General features: G+C 40.8%; 1 protein-coding gene and 1 long non-coding RNA gene across 10 annotated transcripts in view; one reads left to right on the forward strand and one right to left on the reverse strand.

Annotated features, from left to right (window-relative positions):
- The window catches only part of prdm5 (PR domain containing 5), a 351,179-nt gene that overhangs the window by 126,897 nt on the left and 204,975 nt on the right, over positions 1 to 19,307 (reverse strand). For all 9 annotated transcript variants that reach the window (XM_087988179.1, XM_043696639.2, XM_043696605.2 and 6 more), the window contains one exon: positions 14,822 to 14,915. In XM_087988179.1, coding sequence (XP_087844305.1) covers positions 14,822 to 14,915 — 94 coding nt within the window. The remainder of the gene's footprint in view (positions 1 to 14,821; positions 14,916 to 19,307) is intronic.
- On the forward strand, positions 848 to 6,218 carry LOC148152092 (uncharacterized). The gene is made up of 4 exons (XR_015757380.1): positions 848 to 875; positions 965 to 1,057; positions 1,923 to 2,188; positions 5,868 to 6,218. It is a non-coding gene; the product is annotated as an uncharacterized LOC148152092 (long non-coding RNA).

Here is a 19,307-nt window from a genome sequence, read left to right on the forward strand (position 1 = left end):
CATGTCTAGTTTATATTTATATGCCTGTCTATTTGTGAGGGCAGAATTTAAGAAGTGATAGAGTTTAAATTGTAAAGTTATAAGTTAGCAACTCGTATTTCCAACTGCTACTGGTTAAAGACAATATGTTCATAATCCAGTTATTTTCTTGTAAAGTTCAGAAACTTGATTGTTTGTTTGACTCTGGGTTTGTCAGTCATGCAAATTGGAACTTTGGACAGTTCAACTAAATCTTTTTATCTTTCTGGTGATTTTGGGAACATTAGGGATGGATTTTCAGTGCGTTGACTCAGTGAATGGTGTCATAATGTAATGTTTCCGAGACATCATCAGTGTGCACTAAGAGAGCAATCAGGTCACTAGCCCAGAACTGCAGAAAAATTCAATGATCTTCTACATTTTGCAAGGCTAAATGCCACCATCTTCACTCAGCCACCACACACTCACAGGACTTCCACTCACTCAAACTCTACTATTGCACACTTATCCTCTTCCATCACTTCCTTTGACTCACTGCCAAAGGGATTAGCACACAACTGGACGGAGAGGGTGGCAGACATCCAACTTCCCAAAGCCCATGAGGAAAATGTTTGCCAGAAGAGTGGATGACCACTCATGTGGTATGCAATGCTCCAAAGGCCAATCAAGCCAATAATCTTTATTGAGCTGTGCTACTCTCTCATTTCCACTAGTTTTAACTCATCCTTCATCTGCACAAGCTTTAACCTCTCCTTCAAAACTAATCCTGTCTCTTCTGTCATGCAGGCATGAGCAGTACACAGTGAATGTGTGAAGAGGAGGCTAATGGTAGAGATCTTCCAACTCCTACCCCCACTTCCAAGGAGGATGTCACTCAACCCTCAGAGGATGCACTGGTAAGGCCTTCACCTGCACTCACCACCAGCTCAGAGATGTGGGAGCTCTTTCTAGACTAAGGGGCATAATCTGGTGAACTTACTGACAGGTCTCTGCTACTTGGTCGAGGAAGAAAAGCTCCAGGTCGCTGACACTCAGAGGTCTGCCAGAGACCAGGCACCTGCACACACCCAGGGAGAAGGTAACCTAATGGTTTCAGCCATTAATGACTTCATCAAAATGCAAAGACAGGCCCAGGCAGGTTGACCAGAGAGACTCATTAGGCAGGAATGAGGGATGGACAAGTACACTAATGTTATCATTACTCTACTAGCTCTGGAATGTGGTGTCTGGCTGTTTATAGGAAAGGCCGGTGATCACCATGGAGACCATGGACCAGCACATTCCTTGGCTGCTGGATATGCACACGGGTCTGTAATCCAGCACTGTAACCACAGTGTCTCTCACAAAGTACAAGTTGTGAGGGACTTCAGCTTCACTCCAGGTACCTTGTCCTCTTTGGGAGACTGGATAGTGCCAGCAAGTACCCATAGGTGAAGGGCTATATACATAATCCACTTGAAAGGTTTGTTCTCATGACATTCCAGTAGGCCCAGTTCCTTTACCCACTTCTTGCCTCTAATGCCAAAGCCTTCAGATGTCCAAGCGGAGAGGGTAAATACGCATCTGGGCAGGGCACTCTCTCAGCACCTGGGCTAACTAGGCTCAATTGCCCCTGGGACAACTGCCCAAGTCTTTGAGGGCAACAGAACCAACTACAGAACTCCCTCCATACCAGTTGTGGATGTGGGGTCTATACCTGAATATCGTGGGAAGCAGAGGAAAAATGGTATTTACTGAGGGTACATCTTTGCAGATTATCTTTCACTTCTGCAAACATACATTCACTTGTATTGTTTGAAATGCGTCTTGTGGTTATACATGAAGTCATCCAGTTAGGTCAGACTGGTTACATCTCACCTATTTTCTACTTATACTAAGAACAATGGTAATGCTTTACTTTTAACTTTGTTTTTCTATGTTACTACATGAACCTACATCCTAAGATGGTGCAGTGTTTGCAACATTGTACATTTTCCACTGTACTCCTGAACTTCTGTACTTGAGGACATGTGACAATAAAGCTTAAATCAAGCCAAATCAAATGTGAGACATGAGCAGTCTCTTTACAGACCAAAAGATAAAAGGATGAAAGAATTTGTTAAGCTTCATTCATCTCTCATAAGCAACTGACCACTTAAGTGCAGAAAGTCTCAGCAATCACGGATCATTGAGCTGTCCCATTCAGGACTTCAGCTACAACAATCTCCAGGTAAGTTGAGTGGGTGAGTGAAAGTGTGTGGGTGTCAGAAATAGTGCACAAGCTAACTGGGGGAACTCCTCAGCCCTCATACGCATCATTTCTGCCTTTGATTTTCACACATGCCATTTGCCTGAAGCATATGCACTGTATTTGCCATATAAGCTGCCGACACAATTATGCAATGCTACATTCATACAGCATAGTACCACCAGTGACATGTTGGCCATTCAATCCAGTCAAAGGGTCGATGAGGATCGTGTCCATGGAGCATCCAGGGACACTGACTTCTGCATGATGGATGATGACAGCGACATGCAATCAGTGAGCTGCAGCTGCCAGGTACCCACTCTGGTTTACAAGCCAGGAATTTCATCTGGGATGGAGTGGTTCATTGGAAATGACCTAGAAATAACATGAAGTCAACTAGAAATGAGGTGTAAATGAAAGAAATAAGGTAGCTCCTGCTCGATTGTGAGGTCCTGAAGCCATTTAAGCCTTCAGTGGGAAAAAAAATCACAATGTATTTTCTTGACATTGTGAATCTGATTTGTTCTTTCTCGCTATATTTTCGACAGACTTTTGCTGTCATTCAGGTCACACCTGTGAGGGAAAACATCGCCCCTATTATCTCTCCATGGAATAGGATTCCACCTCTGCTCAGTGACTCCCCTACTCCCCATGAATATGAGTGAAGTACGAACTCTGTCACGTGTGTTAAAATTTAAACAGAGCTACCAAGCCAACCCTAAGGAACTGGGAAACAACAAAACCTTTCAACTTCAGCAGTCCTTTCATTGACTCTAATTTATGATTTTGAACAACAATTCGGTCAGCCATTAATTAAGACCATTTTCCCCCAGTAAGTAAGCAGTAACAGTACAGCTACATTTTTGGCCAGTGCGGAGTTAGTTGGGGAAGAACACTAGGGAAAGAAAGGTCAGATGTCTCAGGAGTAGGGGAATGCAGTTTGGACAGCCCAGATTACAGAGGTCCTTAGGCAGGTAATTATTAACACCTTCTGAATCCACCAAGCTCTTGCCAAATGAAACCTGGCCAATAACGGAATTAGTTCCTAGATGGTTAACGGCTGCTTCTTATACACCAAGAATCCAGGATTAGTGGAGGGGATTAGTGGAGGCAATTAGTAGAGGCACAGTCTCAGAGTAAGAGTTTGGTGACTTTGAACTGAGAGGGATTTAAAACTTCTCTATACTCCACTCCAGAGAGCAATAGATGGTCAGTGTACGATATTCACAATTAGCTCTGCTAAGGGACTTGGGGATCAGGTGAGCAAACTTTATAAAGCCATGATATTTTTAAAAGTCCTCACGCCTTGTGATTGACTCCTGTTCTTTTGTTTATATTTTTTATCTTTTGAATACCTAGGTAAAGAAAATTGATATAGTACAAAGTCAGTGATCATTTAATTAAATCCACTCCCTGATTCACTTCCTTCCTGTTTTACTTTATATGATCTCTTTCTACCCCTTCTCTAGTTTTTCTAAACCTCTCAGTTTCTCTTTCTCACCATTCTCCACAGTCTTAATACCATCCACTTTTCAAGATCCAACACCATATGGTATTTCTTTGTTTAATCTGACCATTTTAAAGAAATTGCCTTCATTTAAGTGAAGTTTTGTAAGCCTATTTCACATACATACACCACATTCCAAAATTCATTGCATTAACCTTGCAATTCATGATTTGTAAGCAAAATTATAAAATAAGTCTTTATGGTAGTGATGAACATGTAAGCCAATTGGAACATCTCAAATTAGGTTTCTCTCAAACTGCTTCTTGTCATTTTAGACTCTAAAAAGGGCCACGTTTAATCAAGCTGATGTGGCAGAAGCAATCCACATGTTGACAGCAAGAAAAATAAGTCAGAAGTTCAATGAATTACAGCTCAAAGGTTGACTTGGAAATGAACAGAGACATTTGACTTGTCACCTGAGCAATCAATGGGAATGAAACTCAAGTTAATGTACTCTAATGGGTGATCAATCCACAGATCAGTTTTAGCCTCAAGAGACAAATTGAAAATATAAGCAAACACTTAGTTTTTCTGTGGCTACCCTCAACCTGTTCCTTGCAATGTGGTTTATTTTGTAAAAATTCAGTTTATTCCTCGAGTTAAAAAAAATCAGGATTTAATCCAGAGTTCCACTATCTTCGGACACTTGCCAGAATTTTCAAAAACATTCTGCTCTGAATTCTAGTGAAAACAGTAAAATGTTAGTAAACAAGTGAGAAATTGGACAGTACTTTTTCCCCCCAAAATTTGAATAAGCGAGAGCACAGACCCAGCAATGGAACTGGGAATGTGGTTTAAGGTATTACACTGAAATTAAATATCACCCCAAAAGCAAATTATTAGTACAACAGAGCTCCAAAGTATGACATGTATTTTAAGCCCTTTGGATTTTCCTTCAGCAAAAACCACGTTGACTTGTTCTAATCAGACAGTATTTTCCAAGTGCATTGCAAAGATTGTTTAAATAATAGATTCCAGCATTTTTCTTACTTACGTTACACTAACTGGCCTGTAGTTCACTGGTCTCTCTATGCCTCATTGCTTTCACTAATACTGAATCTGAGGAATTTTAGAAAAATAACACAGATCTGCAATCCCAATCTAGCCGACTCAATTCAAGAGTAAGCATCTTCTGGTCCTCTACAGTTTACATGATGTCAAATCAGTACCTCCTGTAGATGTGATTCGTGGCCTCTCAGAGGAATTGTGAACAATTATTTGTTAACAGTTGTACAAAAGACAGTTTTATTTTCCCCAAAAAAGGGGTGTGACTTGGTACTGTTTAAAATTTCTGAACAGCTCCACACATGCTAATGTGAATATATTGCCCATTGGCACTATACAGGGTCTTTACTCAGTGAATAGGCATGGAAGTTGCCATTAGTTAACATTGAGGGCATGGGGGTCACAGATCATAGATATAATTGTGAGTTATAAGTTATGGCTTAGTTGGGGGACTTGTCAGTTGGAATGGTGGTTCTGAGATGGGGGGCATGAGTGGTATGGAGATGGCCTGGGGAGCAGTTGAGGGCTTGAAGGCCTAACAGCCTTTAATACAATTGGACATCATTGAGATGAGCCTTCTAATTGGGCCATCTTGGCTCTGGGCCACCTCCACGGTGACCTATGCTCTGCTTCTGAGGCCAGAATCTATTGCACACCCACCCATCCCTATGTCAAGGGGTAGTCACCTCTAAGACCCCACAATTTTCATGAAGTCAGATGAGCTTTGTCATGGTTTAAGCTGTTAAACTGGTTATGTGACGTAGCCCATGTAAAATGTGCACCCCTCTTAAATGTGTAACGGTGAAGTACAGTTTGGGACTGGCAGGCATAATTAAACCATCGACTCCTAACTCACTTTCTCCAAGAAGTACTGTTCTCGCATCCAAATTAGAATTTTTACATCATTTTTAAAATACTGACTGCCTAGGTACTTTTTAAAAGGGGTTTTGCATTAGGTTATGGTTAAACTGCAATGGATGCTTCACCAAAGTGGTTTCTGGATGACTGTTCTGCCCACGAAGCAGACATTTCTGATGAAGACATCATAGTTCTACACAACACACACTGAACAGAGAAGATGTGTAAATGGCCTTATGTCAAATACAAATGTTTTATTCATATATTGTATCCTCGGTTAAAACTTTCCAGGAGCACTATACAAGATCTGTATCCAATACAAGAGGATGAAAATTGAACAGAACAAAGCAAATCTTCTGTCTCTGGCCCCATACTGCGTTAAAGGCTGTTATCGTATTTTCTGCAACACAATTAGACATGGAACTTCTGAAGTCACCCATATTTTTGGTGCCTGATGTCATTTTGTTTAGAAACATTATATTGGACACGTAAACAGCTTTCATCTCAGCAACTGGTGGCGGCTGATGGCCATGATACAGTTTAGGTAAATTAGATTAAATACACATGTTGAATTTGCAAATGCTGAAGCAGCCTGAGCCATTCTATAAGGTCCAACACATTTCGAAAATTTAAATGAAAACTGACCTCTTTGAGAATATCTTGCAAATGTACACTAATATTGTGCAAACTTTGATATATTAAAATGAAACCAACAAAAGGGTTGCCGGTGTGTTGTTTGAAAAATAAAATGCCCTCTAATGTTGAAGTCACTCCTGTGATAATCACTTTGAATAGGTAACTGGAGCTACATATCAATTTTGAAATAAATATGTCAATTAAATATAATTGGATTGCAAAGAATTCATGACATCATTAGAGAATCACAATCATAAGAGATTGGGGAATATCTATTGTGGGTATCAGTTGCAGTGTACCCAGAATTAATACTGCTTAGCAACTCAGACCTTTGAGAGTGAATCTGACTGACAGGGAATAGAATGTTAATATACTGTCTTACAACCAACACATTGACATCCTTTGAGACACACAAAGGGAAATCAGCCTGTGAATATGTTTATACACCAGTCCACCTATTTACATTGGCATAATACCAATGATGTGGCAACTGTAAAGCCAATAGTTAAATTGATCAAATACCAGAATGGGAAGGTGAAGGGTTTACACAGATGGGACTGCTTCCGAATGGAGTGCATACAGTACAGATGACATCATTTGATTTATATCTGGCTTATACTAAATATTACAACATACAAAAACTCATAAACAAAGGAAGTCCACTTGACTTGTCAAAATTAATTTCTTTCACACAATAACTAACTCGTCATGACATCTCACTGAATTTTGATTGGCCCTACCCTAATATTTTTTTTTGTCTCTACTAACATTGTTCAGTTGAGTATGCCAAACATTTATCGCTGGATGGAGATTTATTTTCCCAGCTTTCTACTCTCATGTACTTATCGCTCACTTTCAGTCCCGTTTTATGATCTTGGTTTCTCAGAATCATTAAATCCCTTCAGTGTGGAAACAGGCCATTCACCCCATCAAGTCCATACCCTGCGAAGAACATTCCACCCAGACCCATACCCTACCCTATTCTTGTTACCCTGCATTTCCCATGGCTAACCCACCAAGTCTGCATGTCCCAGGACACAATGGGCAATTTAGCATGGCCAACCCACTTAACTGCACATCTTTGAACTTGGGAGGAAACCAGAGCACCCGGAGGAATCCCACGCTGACACGCTGCAAACTCCACATAGGCAGTCTCCCGAGGCTGGAATCGAACCCAGGTCCCCGGTGCTGTGAGGCACTGTGTTAACCATTGATTTAAACTTTAAAACAATAATCCCATTTGTATCATTTGAGCTTTCACACAACACCAGGTTATAATCCAACAGGTTTAATCGGAAGTACTAGCTTTCAGAGCATTGCTACTTCATCAGGTGGTTTCACTAATCAAATACCTGATGAAGGAGTGTCGCTCCAAAAGCTAGTGCTTCCAAATAAACCTGTTGGACTATAACCTGGTGTTATGTGATTTTTAAACTTTGTACACCCCAGTCCAACACTGGCACCTCCAAATCTTGATCTTTTGATGCACTTTACTGAAGTCCTCCTTCATACACAGCCAATCTACTTTGAATTGTTATCAAGTTTTGTTTCTCTATTTCTATACCCCTTCTACTGAAAGAACACTTGCTTGCAGCCTGGTATCAAAAATGGAATGCAATTCTTTACATATGGCCTAACCAGCACATTCAAAAATTTTACCATGATTGAAGAGGATTTTTACCAGTCTGTATTCTGTATTCCTACCCCCCACATGGAACTTTGAATCTTAATGCTTAGTATAGAATGGACATCAAGTTAATGGACAGAAAATCCTCTATAGCTTTGTTACCTATAATAATTTCTGACAAGTGCTGTGGTCCAATGTTTTTCACTGGAACCAGCTTTCTTTAAAAAAAATCTAACCGATGTCTAACGCATACACAACCAGCCAAGCATGCAGTCACAGACTAACCCCCATTGTGCAGCAAGTGGGACATCCGCTAATGGTTCCTATTCTCTTTGTGTTAGCAGAGCATATTTTCCTCTCATTATGTACAAAACATATCAGATCATCTGGGTTAAACATATAATGGACAGGCAGGATCACATGCGTGTGATGGAACACTTCACTGGGTGGAAAATCATGCAGACTCTATTGCTGCCAAAGGCTCCTCATTTCCTGGTTTCTCTCTGCAAGCTAAACCTACATGATCATAGAAACATTGGAGCTTTACAGCACAGAAGGAGGTCATTTAACCCACCGTGTCTGGGCAAGTAAATGAGAGCTTTCTGGCAAAATTCCACTTAGCAATTCTTGGTCTGTGGCTCTATAGGTTATGACACTTCAAAAGCATTTTCAAGCATATCTAAGAGAAGTGGTGTTTCCTGCTCCTACCACCTTTTCAGAAACTGAGTTCCAAACTTCTAACGTCCACTTGACGAAAAATATTTTTCTTTATTCCCCTTAAAATCTTGTGTCAAATATGTTAAGTCTATGCCCTCAGTAATTGATTGATCTGCTAAGGGGATTCATCTTCTCTATTCAATCTATCTGGGCCTAAAGAAAATAGTCTCAGCTTATCCAATCTTCACAGCTAAAATTCCCCATGGCTGGCAACATGCTTTATGCTTAAACGTAACGAGAGAAACATTTATTAATCAAATAATTCAAATCTATTCATCTCAATATTTCTTTCTTCGTGCTCTGTGTATAAGCATTGCAGATATCAGTTTTAAATTTGACTTTCTGCATCAGCCAAAATATTTAACCTAGCAAAATGCTTTTTGCTAATTTCTTACTAGGTCCTGTATAGTTTTTTTTTCCATTTTCAGTTGCCAGCAAAACATTTCCTGTTTTCCTTTTATTCTGTATGATTATAGGTTATGATAATCAGTGACAAGGGCAGCGTTTATTGGACACCTCTAATTGCCCTCGAGGAAACGCAGGATCGAAATCAATGGAGTCCAAGGCGTGGTCTTGGGAGTCTTTATTCAACACTTCCTATCAGACCAGCACAACCTCTCTCACAAGTACACTCTTTATGATCTTCATACAAAAATTATAACAATATTTGTAATATTCCCATCGTGTCTCGGCCCAAGGGATGGTTATAAAGTAGATTTCATTTGGACAAAACAGAATTCTTATGATTTTAATCATGGCAGCCCGAGAACTTTGATCCATAACAAAATTGGAAGGAGGCCCCACTTTACCAGCTTCTGCAGTGGTGGCAACATATCAAGAATAGAGTAGAGGAATGGGAAATGGTGTTGGAAGGCCAACAGGCTACTGAGTCAAGCCATTGAAGATGGATATTGACTGGAATCTTGAATAAGAGGAAAAAAAACTCTCAAGTTGAGAAACACTGACGTCAGGTTATGAAGCTGTAAAATGAGACTGGCCAGAAGATCATGGAACTACAATGACAGTCTTTTTTTCAAAAACTTCCTTTTTGTGACTAACAAATCAGAAATTACAGAATAAAAACATCTACAGGACCTCATTACATGGTTCCCAGCATTACAAACTTTGTTATGAAGATTCTCCAACTCAGCTGGTTTTTAGCAAGTTTTCCTCCAGCTGAACCAGATAAAACAAAAGCCTGTGTAAGCCACCAGCCATGTTAAAACAAATCTCTAATGTCCACAGTGAACTTTCAATTCCTTCTTTTAAAGGAACCACTGTAGATATTTCACAAATTTGAAATAAAACAATTTTCCACAATTCTTCAAAACTTAAGTACTCCAAACATTATTACGTGTCAAGCTCATTTATATCAATAAAAAGGAACATTGGAATCTGATGGTTCCAGATAATTCCTAGTCTTCGTTGCATGAAAAAGCTTTAGGGAAAACTGATGACTATTTTACAACTGGGTTTTACAGCTGTTCTATTTGAACAGCATTTCAGACTTAAGGGTTTGTGTTTGAATTTTCAATTGAGAAAGCTTATAACAGAATACTTTAACCATGAGATCAGGGTGAAATCTAATTGTTCTTCTGGAAGAGTGACTGAAAGTACTTCTCAATACTGTATTTTTCTGAGAAAGTAGGCAAGCAACTCTCCAAGGCCACCCACCCATTTATTCCTCCAAGTTACCACTTCTCTTGTCACATCCCAAGAGAGGAAAATTGGGTTCTTGAAGTTTGGTTTGTATGACACCCAGAAAATACACTTGCTTCAGAAACATTCAGCATTTGCCTAATGCCCTTTTGTCAAAATTGGACTATTAGCAACTATGGTATTGGGGAGATATTGAAATATGTTATGCCATTTATTCCAATTGCTGTCTCCCCTCTCTGGCTTGCCTTGTCGTGTCTTGATCTATTCTTAAGCAGGAAAGATGCAGGTCCTCAGAAACTGATCGGAAGTTTCAACTTGAGGCCTGAGTACAGCCAACGTGGAATTTCCCTGCAAGGCAACACTGCAGAGACCCAAATTCCTGTAGCAGGCGCCCAGAAGACAATAATTAAGTTTGGTTTCTTTTTGTTCACAAGGAGGGACACAGTCCTCAGTCTTGAAAAATGTGGTGCTGGAAAAACACAACACGCCAGGCAGCATCCGAGGAGCAGGAGAATCGACATTTCAGGCATAAGCCCTTCTTCAGGAATGAAAGTCTCCTCAGTCTCCCAGACTCAACGATACATCTCAACAACAACCTCTCCATTTTCCCCATCCTCCTGGATCATAGTCTTGAATGTCCTCTCTCCCTCACAAACTGAGGGATAGCCCTCTCTTGATGCCTGAAAGGCAGCCTCCTTGGGCTGAGCCTGGCCCCAGGCTTTCTCCACAACAAACCACTGAGGACCCTACTTGACATGGCTCAGGTTGACTGCCTCCTGCTGATGGAGAACATACCTGAGTACCAGATTTATTTTTTAAATAGAATCCCTACCAAGTGGAGACAGAACCTTCAGCCGAACAAGTCCACACCAACTCTCAGAAGAGCAACTCATCGAGACCTATTCACCTACCCAACATTTACCCCTGACTAATGTACCTAACCTACACATCCCTGAACTCTATGGGCAATTTAGCATGGCCAATTCACCTAACCTGCACATTTTTGGATTGTGGGAGGAAACCATAGCACCCGGAGGAAACCCATATAGACACAGGGAGAATGTGTAAACTCCACACAGATAGTTGCCCAAAGCTGGAATCGAATCTGGGTCCCTGTGAGGCAGCAGTGCTAACCATTGAGCCACCGTGACACCCCAAATGCACAGTGAAACTAACTGACAGGCTGGTAGGTAGGCAGGCAAGAGTCTGCAGCAAGACACTTAATGAAAAGATCCTAGGGAGTGTTGCTGAACAAAGAGACCTTGGAGTGCTGGTTCATAGCTCCTTGAAAGTGGAGTCGCAGGTAGATAGGATAGTGAAGAAGGCGTTTGGTATGCTTTCCTTTATTGGTCAGACTATTGAGTACAAGAGTTGGGAGATCATGTTGTGGCTGTACAGGACAGAGATTAGGCCACTGTTGGAATATTGCGTGCACTTCTGGTCTCCTTCCTATCGGAAAGATGTTGCGAAACTTGAAAGAGTTCAGAAAAGATTTACAAAGATGTTACCAGGGTTGGAGGATTTGAGCTATAGGGAGAGGCTGAACAGGCTGGGGCTGTTTTCTCTGGAGCGTCGGAGGATGAGGGGTGACCTTATCGAGGTTTACAAAATTATGAGGGGCATGGATAGGGTAAATAGGCAAAGTCTTTTCCCTGGGGTCGGGGAGTCAGAGCTAGAGGGCATAGGTTTAGGGTGAGAGGGGAAAGATATAAAAGAGACCTAAGGGGCAACTTTTTCCACACAGAGGGTGGTACGTGTATGGAATGAGCTGCCAGAGGAAGTGTTGTAGGCTAGTACAATTGCAATATTTAAGAGGCATTTGGATGGGTATATGAATAGGAATGGGTGCTGGCAGGTGGGACTAGATTGGGTTGGGATATCTGGTCGGCATGGATGGGTTGGACCGAAGGGTCTGCTTCCATGCTGTACATCTCTGTGACTCTAATAAGACCAAGCAAGTCATCATGTGTACTGCCTGGCTTCTCTGAATGGCTGCACTCTCATTAATATTTGGGCCTTTGGTTCTGCAAAGATTTTCTACAAATGCAAGAAAACTTATTTATTTATTTATTGAGACACACTGAAGTCACTATACGTGATTTGCACAAAGAAATAACCCAGGTCCTTAATGTTAGTTGAGAAAACCAGTATCATATTCCATTTTCATTTTGATCAAATCAAAGCTAAGCAGCAATCCAACAACTTACTGTAACAAACAAAAACAGAAATCGCTGGAAAAACTCTGGCAACATCGGCGGACAGATAACAGAGTTAACGTTTCGGGTGCAGTGACTCTTGACTTGAAACGCTATCTCTGTTTTCTTTCCATAGATTCTGACAGACGTGTTGTTCTCCAGCAATTTCTGTTTTTGTTTGTTTCAGATCTCCAATATCTGCAGTTCTTTGTTTCATTTCAGCAAGTTGCTAACTGAATGTAGTGACATGTCTATGAAATATAGCCAACCTAAGCTCCCCCATGTTAAATGAAGCATATTCTGACTTTTGCATTTCATCATCCCACACATTTCCTCAGACTTGTATTCTACTACAGGGATTTTCAACTGGGGTTTAATGGCACATTGGCAATGGCAGCTACATGAAGGTGTCCAGTGCATTAACAATGATGCTGTGCTATCCCTGGCACGCGCTGGGAGCATACATCCATAAATTCCAAACGTCCAGCATAGGGAGAAACATAAGACGAGAACGAGAAGTAAATTAAAGTGCTGTTGCCTTGTTACAGATGGTCAGGAGAGAGAACGCGTGCCTTCTCCTCCCTCAGATCTGTTAGTGACAATTGACAGTTGGTTGTTTCCCAGTAGGACCCCAAGCAGAATGCACTCTCCTGTCCACAATGTTTAAATGGTAAATTGCACAACAGTTTGTGGGCTAATGGGCCAAGAAGTATCCGCAGTGTTTTGGCTGTTTTCAGCATTTGATTTGCCTGTTACATACTAGCCAAGAATGGCAGAGCTGGCTAATCAAACAGTCTGTTGGCATCGCTGCTCAGAGCTGAGTTACAGGAATAGCACTCACATGAGGGGTGGATAGTTTATCGATAAAAGAAACACCATATTGTATAAAGACATGAGCCTGAAACATAGATACACATGTATGGAGATCCCTCTGACTGAATATAAAACCATAAGAAATAGGCCCATCAAGTCTGCTCCACCATTCAGTAAGATCATGGCTGATCTTCATAATGGACTCAGACCTACCTACCTGACCATGAACCATAACTCTTACTTCCTTTACTGTTCAAAAATCTACCTTCGCCTTAAAAACATTCAATGAGGACACCTCAGTTGCTTCACTGAGCAGGGAATTTCACAGATTCACAAGCCTTTGGGTGAAGAAGTTTCTCTTCAAGTCAATCCTAAATCTAACCCCACTTATTTTGAGACTATGCCCTCTAGTTCTAGTTTCACTCGCCAGTGGAAACATTTTCCCTGCTTCTATCTTGTCTATTCCTTTCATTGTTTTATATGTTTCTGTAAGACTCTACCCCTCATTTTTCTACATTCCAATGAACATAATCCTATTCTACTCAATCTCTCCTCATAAACCAACCTCCTCGATGCCAGAATCAACCTAGCGAACCCATTTCAGTGCCAGTACGTTCTTTCTCAAGAAAGGAGACCAAAACTGTACAAAGCATTCCAGATATTTTGGTCTCACCAGCACACTATACCACTGCAGAAGAACTTCCCTATTTTTAAACTCCATTCCTCTAACAATGAAGGACAATATTCCATTTGCCTTCTTAATTACCTGCTGCACCTGCAAACCAATATTTTATGATTCATGCACAAGGGCACCCAGTTCCCTCAGCACAGCAGCATGCTGTGATCACTCACCCTTTAAAAATAGTCCATTTTGCTGTTAGTCCTATCAAAATAGATTACCTCACATTTAACATAAGTGTACTCCATCTGCCAGACTCTTGTCCACTGTCTTAACCTATCTCTATAGCTCTGCAGATTTTCGATGTCCTCTGCACACTTTGCTCTGAGCACTTTGGAATCTTGTTGTGTGTGAATTTACTGCTAGTTTTTAAACCAAGTGAGAGGTATCAGCAAGGTGAACCAAATTAGTCAGTAAAGCAAAGCATAAACCTTCATGTTTAATTGTATAATTATTTTTATACAAGAAAAATACTTCAGTTTTAGTAGAGATCTATGGAATATTTGTAACGTAGGAGGGAGCCTCAGAAGTAAAATAACTGAGAACTCTTGTACTATGATATATATAGAAAAATAAAAAAAATCAAAGTTGCTGCAATTGTTTCAAAATTTAGTCAGCTAGAGTGATGTATTGTTGTTACTAGGGCACTAGAATGAAATTCATTCCTCAGCTGACAGCAGCAAATACAGATTAGTCTGATTTTCCTCAGCATTAATAAAACACACGTCCTCTCCAATCATCATTTCTGCCATTTTAGTGCAACCAAGGTTGAAAACCATGCTTTTTCGTTGGAACGTATTGCAAACTCATAGGCGAACATTTCACAGTCCACTATGTCAAATTGGCAGCTCACTGTACCCCACACTCTAAATAAAAATAACTAAGGTGGGTGACAATCCCCAAATATGCCAATTTGTACCTGTGTGGCTTCGAATGTGCACACGCAACGTTCCATTGCTAGCAAACTTCTGGCCACAATATGGACAAATTTTCTCTTTCTCTCCAGTATGTGTCTGAAAGACAAAAGGGAAGCTCAGTTCAAATGGCATTCTAGAAATCCATTGAAGTACTTTGTCAAGGATGATCAGATCTTGTTTAATAGCCATTTTCACATTTAATTTGCCTGCAGTACTTACAATCATCAGCTTCTTAAATGTTGACCATTGTTTATAGTTGTAGTTGAACATGAAACAACACTAAATACATACTAATGCTGGGACATTGACATGGCCTCCTCCTGAGTGAACCATTACAGATGCTAGCCTCCAACAAGCAGGACCAGAAAGCAAATAGGGTTAAAGAAGTCGTGATGAAGTCGAGAATGCAATCTCCATTATAAGTAAAATATGCAAAAGAACTTGCACTCATAATATAATTTCATCCTGAACTTAAAGAAATTTCTAAACTTCACAGATATAATACAGCACAGTCCAACTCGTCCACGCCAACCAGACATCCCAAACTTACCTAGTCCCATTTGCCAGCATTTGGCCCATATCCCTCCAAACCATTCTGATTCATATACCCATCCAGATGCCTTTTAAATGCTGCAATTGTACCAGCCTCCACCACTTCTTCTGGCAGCTCATTCCATACACACACCACCCTCTGCATGACAATTTACCCCTCAGATCCCTTTTCAATTTTTCCCTTCTCACCTTAAAACTATACTATCTAGTTTTGGACTTGCCCACCGGAGGAAAAAGGCCTTGGCTATTCACTCTTAAGATACCTTTAAGGTCACCCCTCAGCCTCCAATGATCCAGGGGAAAAATGCCCCAGCCTATTTAGCCTTTCCCTATAACACAACCCCTTCAGTCCTGACAACATCCTTGTAAATCTTTTCTGCACCCTCTCAGGTTTAACAACATCCTTCCTACAGGAGGGCGACCAAAATTGTCAGCAGTATTCTAAAAGTTGTTCCATATACAATAGTTCAGTCTCTACAAACCACCCACCTTGGCTCCAAGCTTTGCAATAGATAACAGTTTGAAGCAAATGAATTCAATGTATAAAAGTGCATCGACAGTAAAATACCAATTTGGCAAGATAAACTCATAAGAGATTCGTGAATAATTAACAAATCTTCCAAATAATTAATAAATAATGTCTAACATTTCATTAAACTGCATTTTCTTTATTACAGGAACCCTCTTCTGTCCCAACCAAATGTCATCACAAAAAGCAGATTGTTTGGGCTGTGTTTTGCTATGGACTACAGGACTCCAATACCACAAGCAAATGGTGGTCTGAGCCTGCCTTGCAGATAGGGAGACTTGCTCAGTGATCTGCCAGCTAGTAGATTCCCAAGTGATTGACTGAGCATTCACCATCATTCCAAGGTCAATAAACATACACCCAAAGCTGTCTTCCCAAGCAGAGCCTATACCTCGAGAGAAAGGGCAGCCTATAATGGGTAGTTGGGCACTATTGAGGCAGATCACAGACCAGCAGGGTTGGTCTGCACAACAGCGAAGAAATGAACAGAATTGATCCCAGCCAGTCCAACACAATGGAAGGATTACCCTGAGCTGGATTGGAGTTGGCAGCAATTATGATCAGGCATGCTCATTGCTGCTATTATTGGAGACTGAAGACTTTGGCTTCAATGGCCCTCTAGCCTGTCTAAGGGAAGGTAGCCTCATTGAAACGGCAGCATCAGCAAGTGACCAAGGACCAGTGAGGTCACAAAATCATCTTAAAACAGCGTTATTGACCGCCTGCCTCCAAAATGCTTCACAGTTGGAAGACATTTTTGGCAGCAGGCATGAACTAACTTCATGAAGCTTCCTTAGGTTTAAGTCTAATCATTACAGCAATAAGAAAATTCAAAGTTTCACTTCCAAATTTCCCTTCTATTTCTTGAGATATGCAACAAAAGGCACATCTAAAATCCATTAAACCTATCAGTAGATGATATAAAAGAAAGAGTTTTGATGAAGGTCTGTCATCCTGACATGTCACAAGCTTCCTAATGAGGAACATAACGCTTTTACACTCTTGGCCGAATAGAAGTTACTATTTAAACATCTTCAATGCAAAATAAAACTGGTATTGGCAGGTCCTGCTTGATATCCCACTCTGACTGGGCCCACAGTCATCAATTTAGTTCCACGTCAAATCTTAGGCCTCAAAGAAGCAGATATTTTATAGTGAACAACATGGTCCATGTATTACATCAAACATTTTATTAATTTCTTGTTTCTTCCTGGAATAAAAGGTGTAGCCATTAAACATCTTGGCTGAGGACCTGTTTCAAGTCATAATTTTAACAAAGGGGGTGCATTCACTTCCATTATGTTGGCATTTTTATTGTAATCTCCACCGAAATAGAACTACTGCTCATTCCTAATAGCAAATAAAATCTGACAAATAATTAACTGATCCTTGGAGCTCGAGACACAAAGAGAATTCCAACATATGAGGGGGTGACTTATAGAAGTTAATAAAATCATGAGGGATATGGATAGGGTATACAGACAAGGTAAAAACAATGACTGCATTTGCTGGAAACCAGATTCTGGATCAGTGGTGCTGGAAGAGCACAGCAGTTCAGGCAGCATCCGAGGAGCAGTAAAATCGACGTTTCGGGCAAAAGACCTTCGTCAGGAACCTTTTCCTCAGGGCTGGGAGTCTAGAACTAGAGGGCAAAGGTTTAAGGTGAGAGGGGAAAGATTTAAAAGGGACCTAAGGGACAACTTTTTCACGCAGAGGGTGGTGCATGTATGGAATGAGCTGCGAGAGGAAGTGGTGGAGGCTGGTACAACTACAACATTTAAAAGACATTTGAATGGGTACATCAGTAGGGGAAGGGTTGAAAGGGATATGGTACAAATGCTGGCAAATGGGACTGGATTGGTTTAGGAGATTTAGTTGGCATGGATGAGTTAGACCGAAGGGTCTCTTTCCATGCTGTACATCTCTATGACTCTAACGTACGAGCAATGCAAAGTATACACAAAGGAATGTCTGGCTTACATGTAATTCCGGACCCACAGCAATGCGATTGACTCTTAACTGCCCTCTAGGTAATTAGAAATGGGAATAATTGCTGGCCCAGCCAGTGTCATCCATATCCCAGATCCACTATTGTTTGTGATATTCATAAATGATGCAGATGAGGATGTGGGATGGACAATAAATAAGTATACAGGTGAAACAAAGTTTGGCTGTGTGGTTGACAGTGAGAAGGAAGGTCTTAGATTGCAGGAGGATACAAAAACAAATTGGTCAGTTAGGCAGATCAATGTTAGATGGAATTTAACCTTAAGGTGATGCTGTTTGGAAGAAGTAACAAGATAAGGGAGTATTCGATGAATTGCAGGACACTGGGAAGGTAGACAAATAGAGGTAATGTGGGGTTCTTGTTGACAGATCCGTTAAGATGGCTGGACAGCTGAACAGATTAGTTAAGAAGGCATAGAGATTGCTTGCCTTTATCAGTCAAAGCTTAGATTATAAGAATAAGGAGATCATGTTGAAGCTGTACAGAACTCTGGCTGGGTCATACTGGAGTACTCTGCATAGTTCTGGTCTTGGCACTATAGGAAGGATGTGATTGCATTGGAAGGGGTACAGTGGATATTCACCAAGATGTACCTGGGATGGAACATTTCAGCTCTGAAGAGAGGTTGTTTAAGCTCAGGTTGTTTTCTTTGGAGCAGTGATGGTTTAGATGAGACCTGCTAGACCTGTAAAAGATTATGAGGGGCACAGACAAGGTGGATAGAAAGCAGCTGTTCCCCTTGGTTGAAAGGTCAAGAACAAGGAGACACACTTGTAAAGTGAAAAGCAGGAAATTCAGAGGGGAGTGGAGGAAATCTGTTTTCACCCAGAAGGTGATTAGGGTCAGAGTGCACTGCCTGGGAGGGTAGGTGAGGTGGGTAATCTCACAACCTTAAAAACGTTCATGGATGAACAACTGAAATACCATAATATTTAAGACAACCAGCTTGTGGGAAAGTGGGAGTTGTGTAGGCAGTACCCAATAGTATAGCACAGATGGGCAGTACAGACCCAACAGGCCTCTTCTGTACTGTATGATTCTATGATTTTTTTTAAAGTATAGATGTGATTCCACTAAACTCTATGCACGTTGAAAAGATTTGTTATAAAAATAAGTTAATCACGAAGAATTCAGTAAAGCTAACTATCATTGGTTTAACGTGTTATTTTGAGTGAACTGTAATTTTGACATTATCCTTGTGGTGCTCAGCCATCTTCTGATTTAGATATACCCATAGTACTGTCAGGAAGGGATTTCTTGGATTTTGACCCATTGACAGAGAAGGAACAATTTCACAGCTCGGAGTCAGGGTGTTGTGTAACTTCAAAGAGAACTTGCATGTGCTTGCTGTGTCCCTTGTCCCACCAAGTGGTAGAGGTCAAGGGGTATGGAAGGCAAC

Source organism: Chiloscyllium plagiosum, unplaced genomic scaffold (genome assembly GCF_037043375.1).
Source record: "Chiloscyllium plagiosum isolate Xiang-an unplaced genomic scaffold, Cpla_swu_hap1 HiC_scaffold_1, whole genome shotgun sequence".
Lineage (NCBI taxonomy): Eukaryota > Metazoa > Chordata > Chondrichthyes > Orectolobiformes > Hemiscylliidae > Chiloscyllium > Chiloscyllium plagiosum.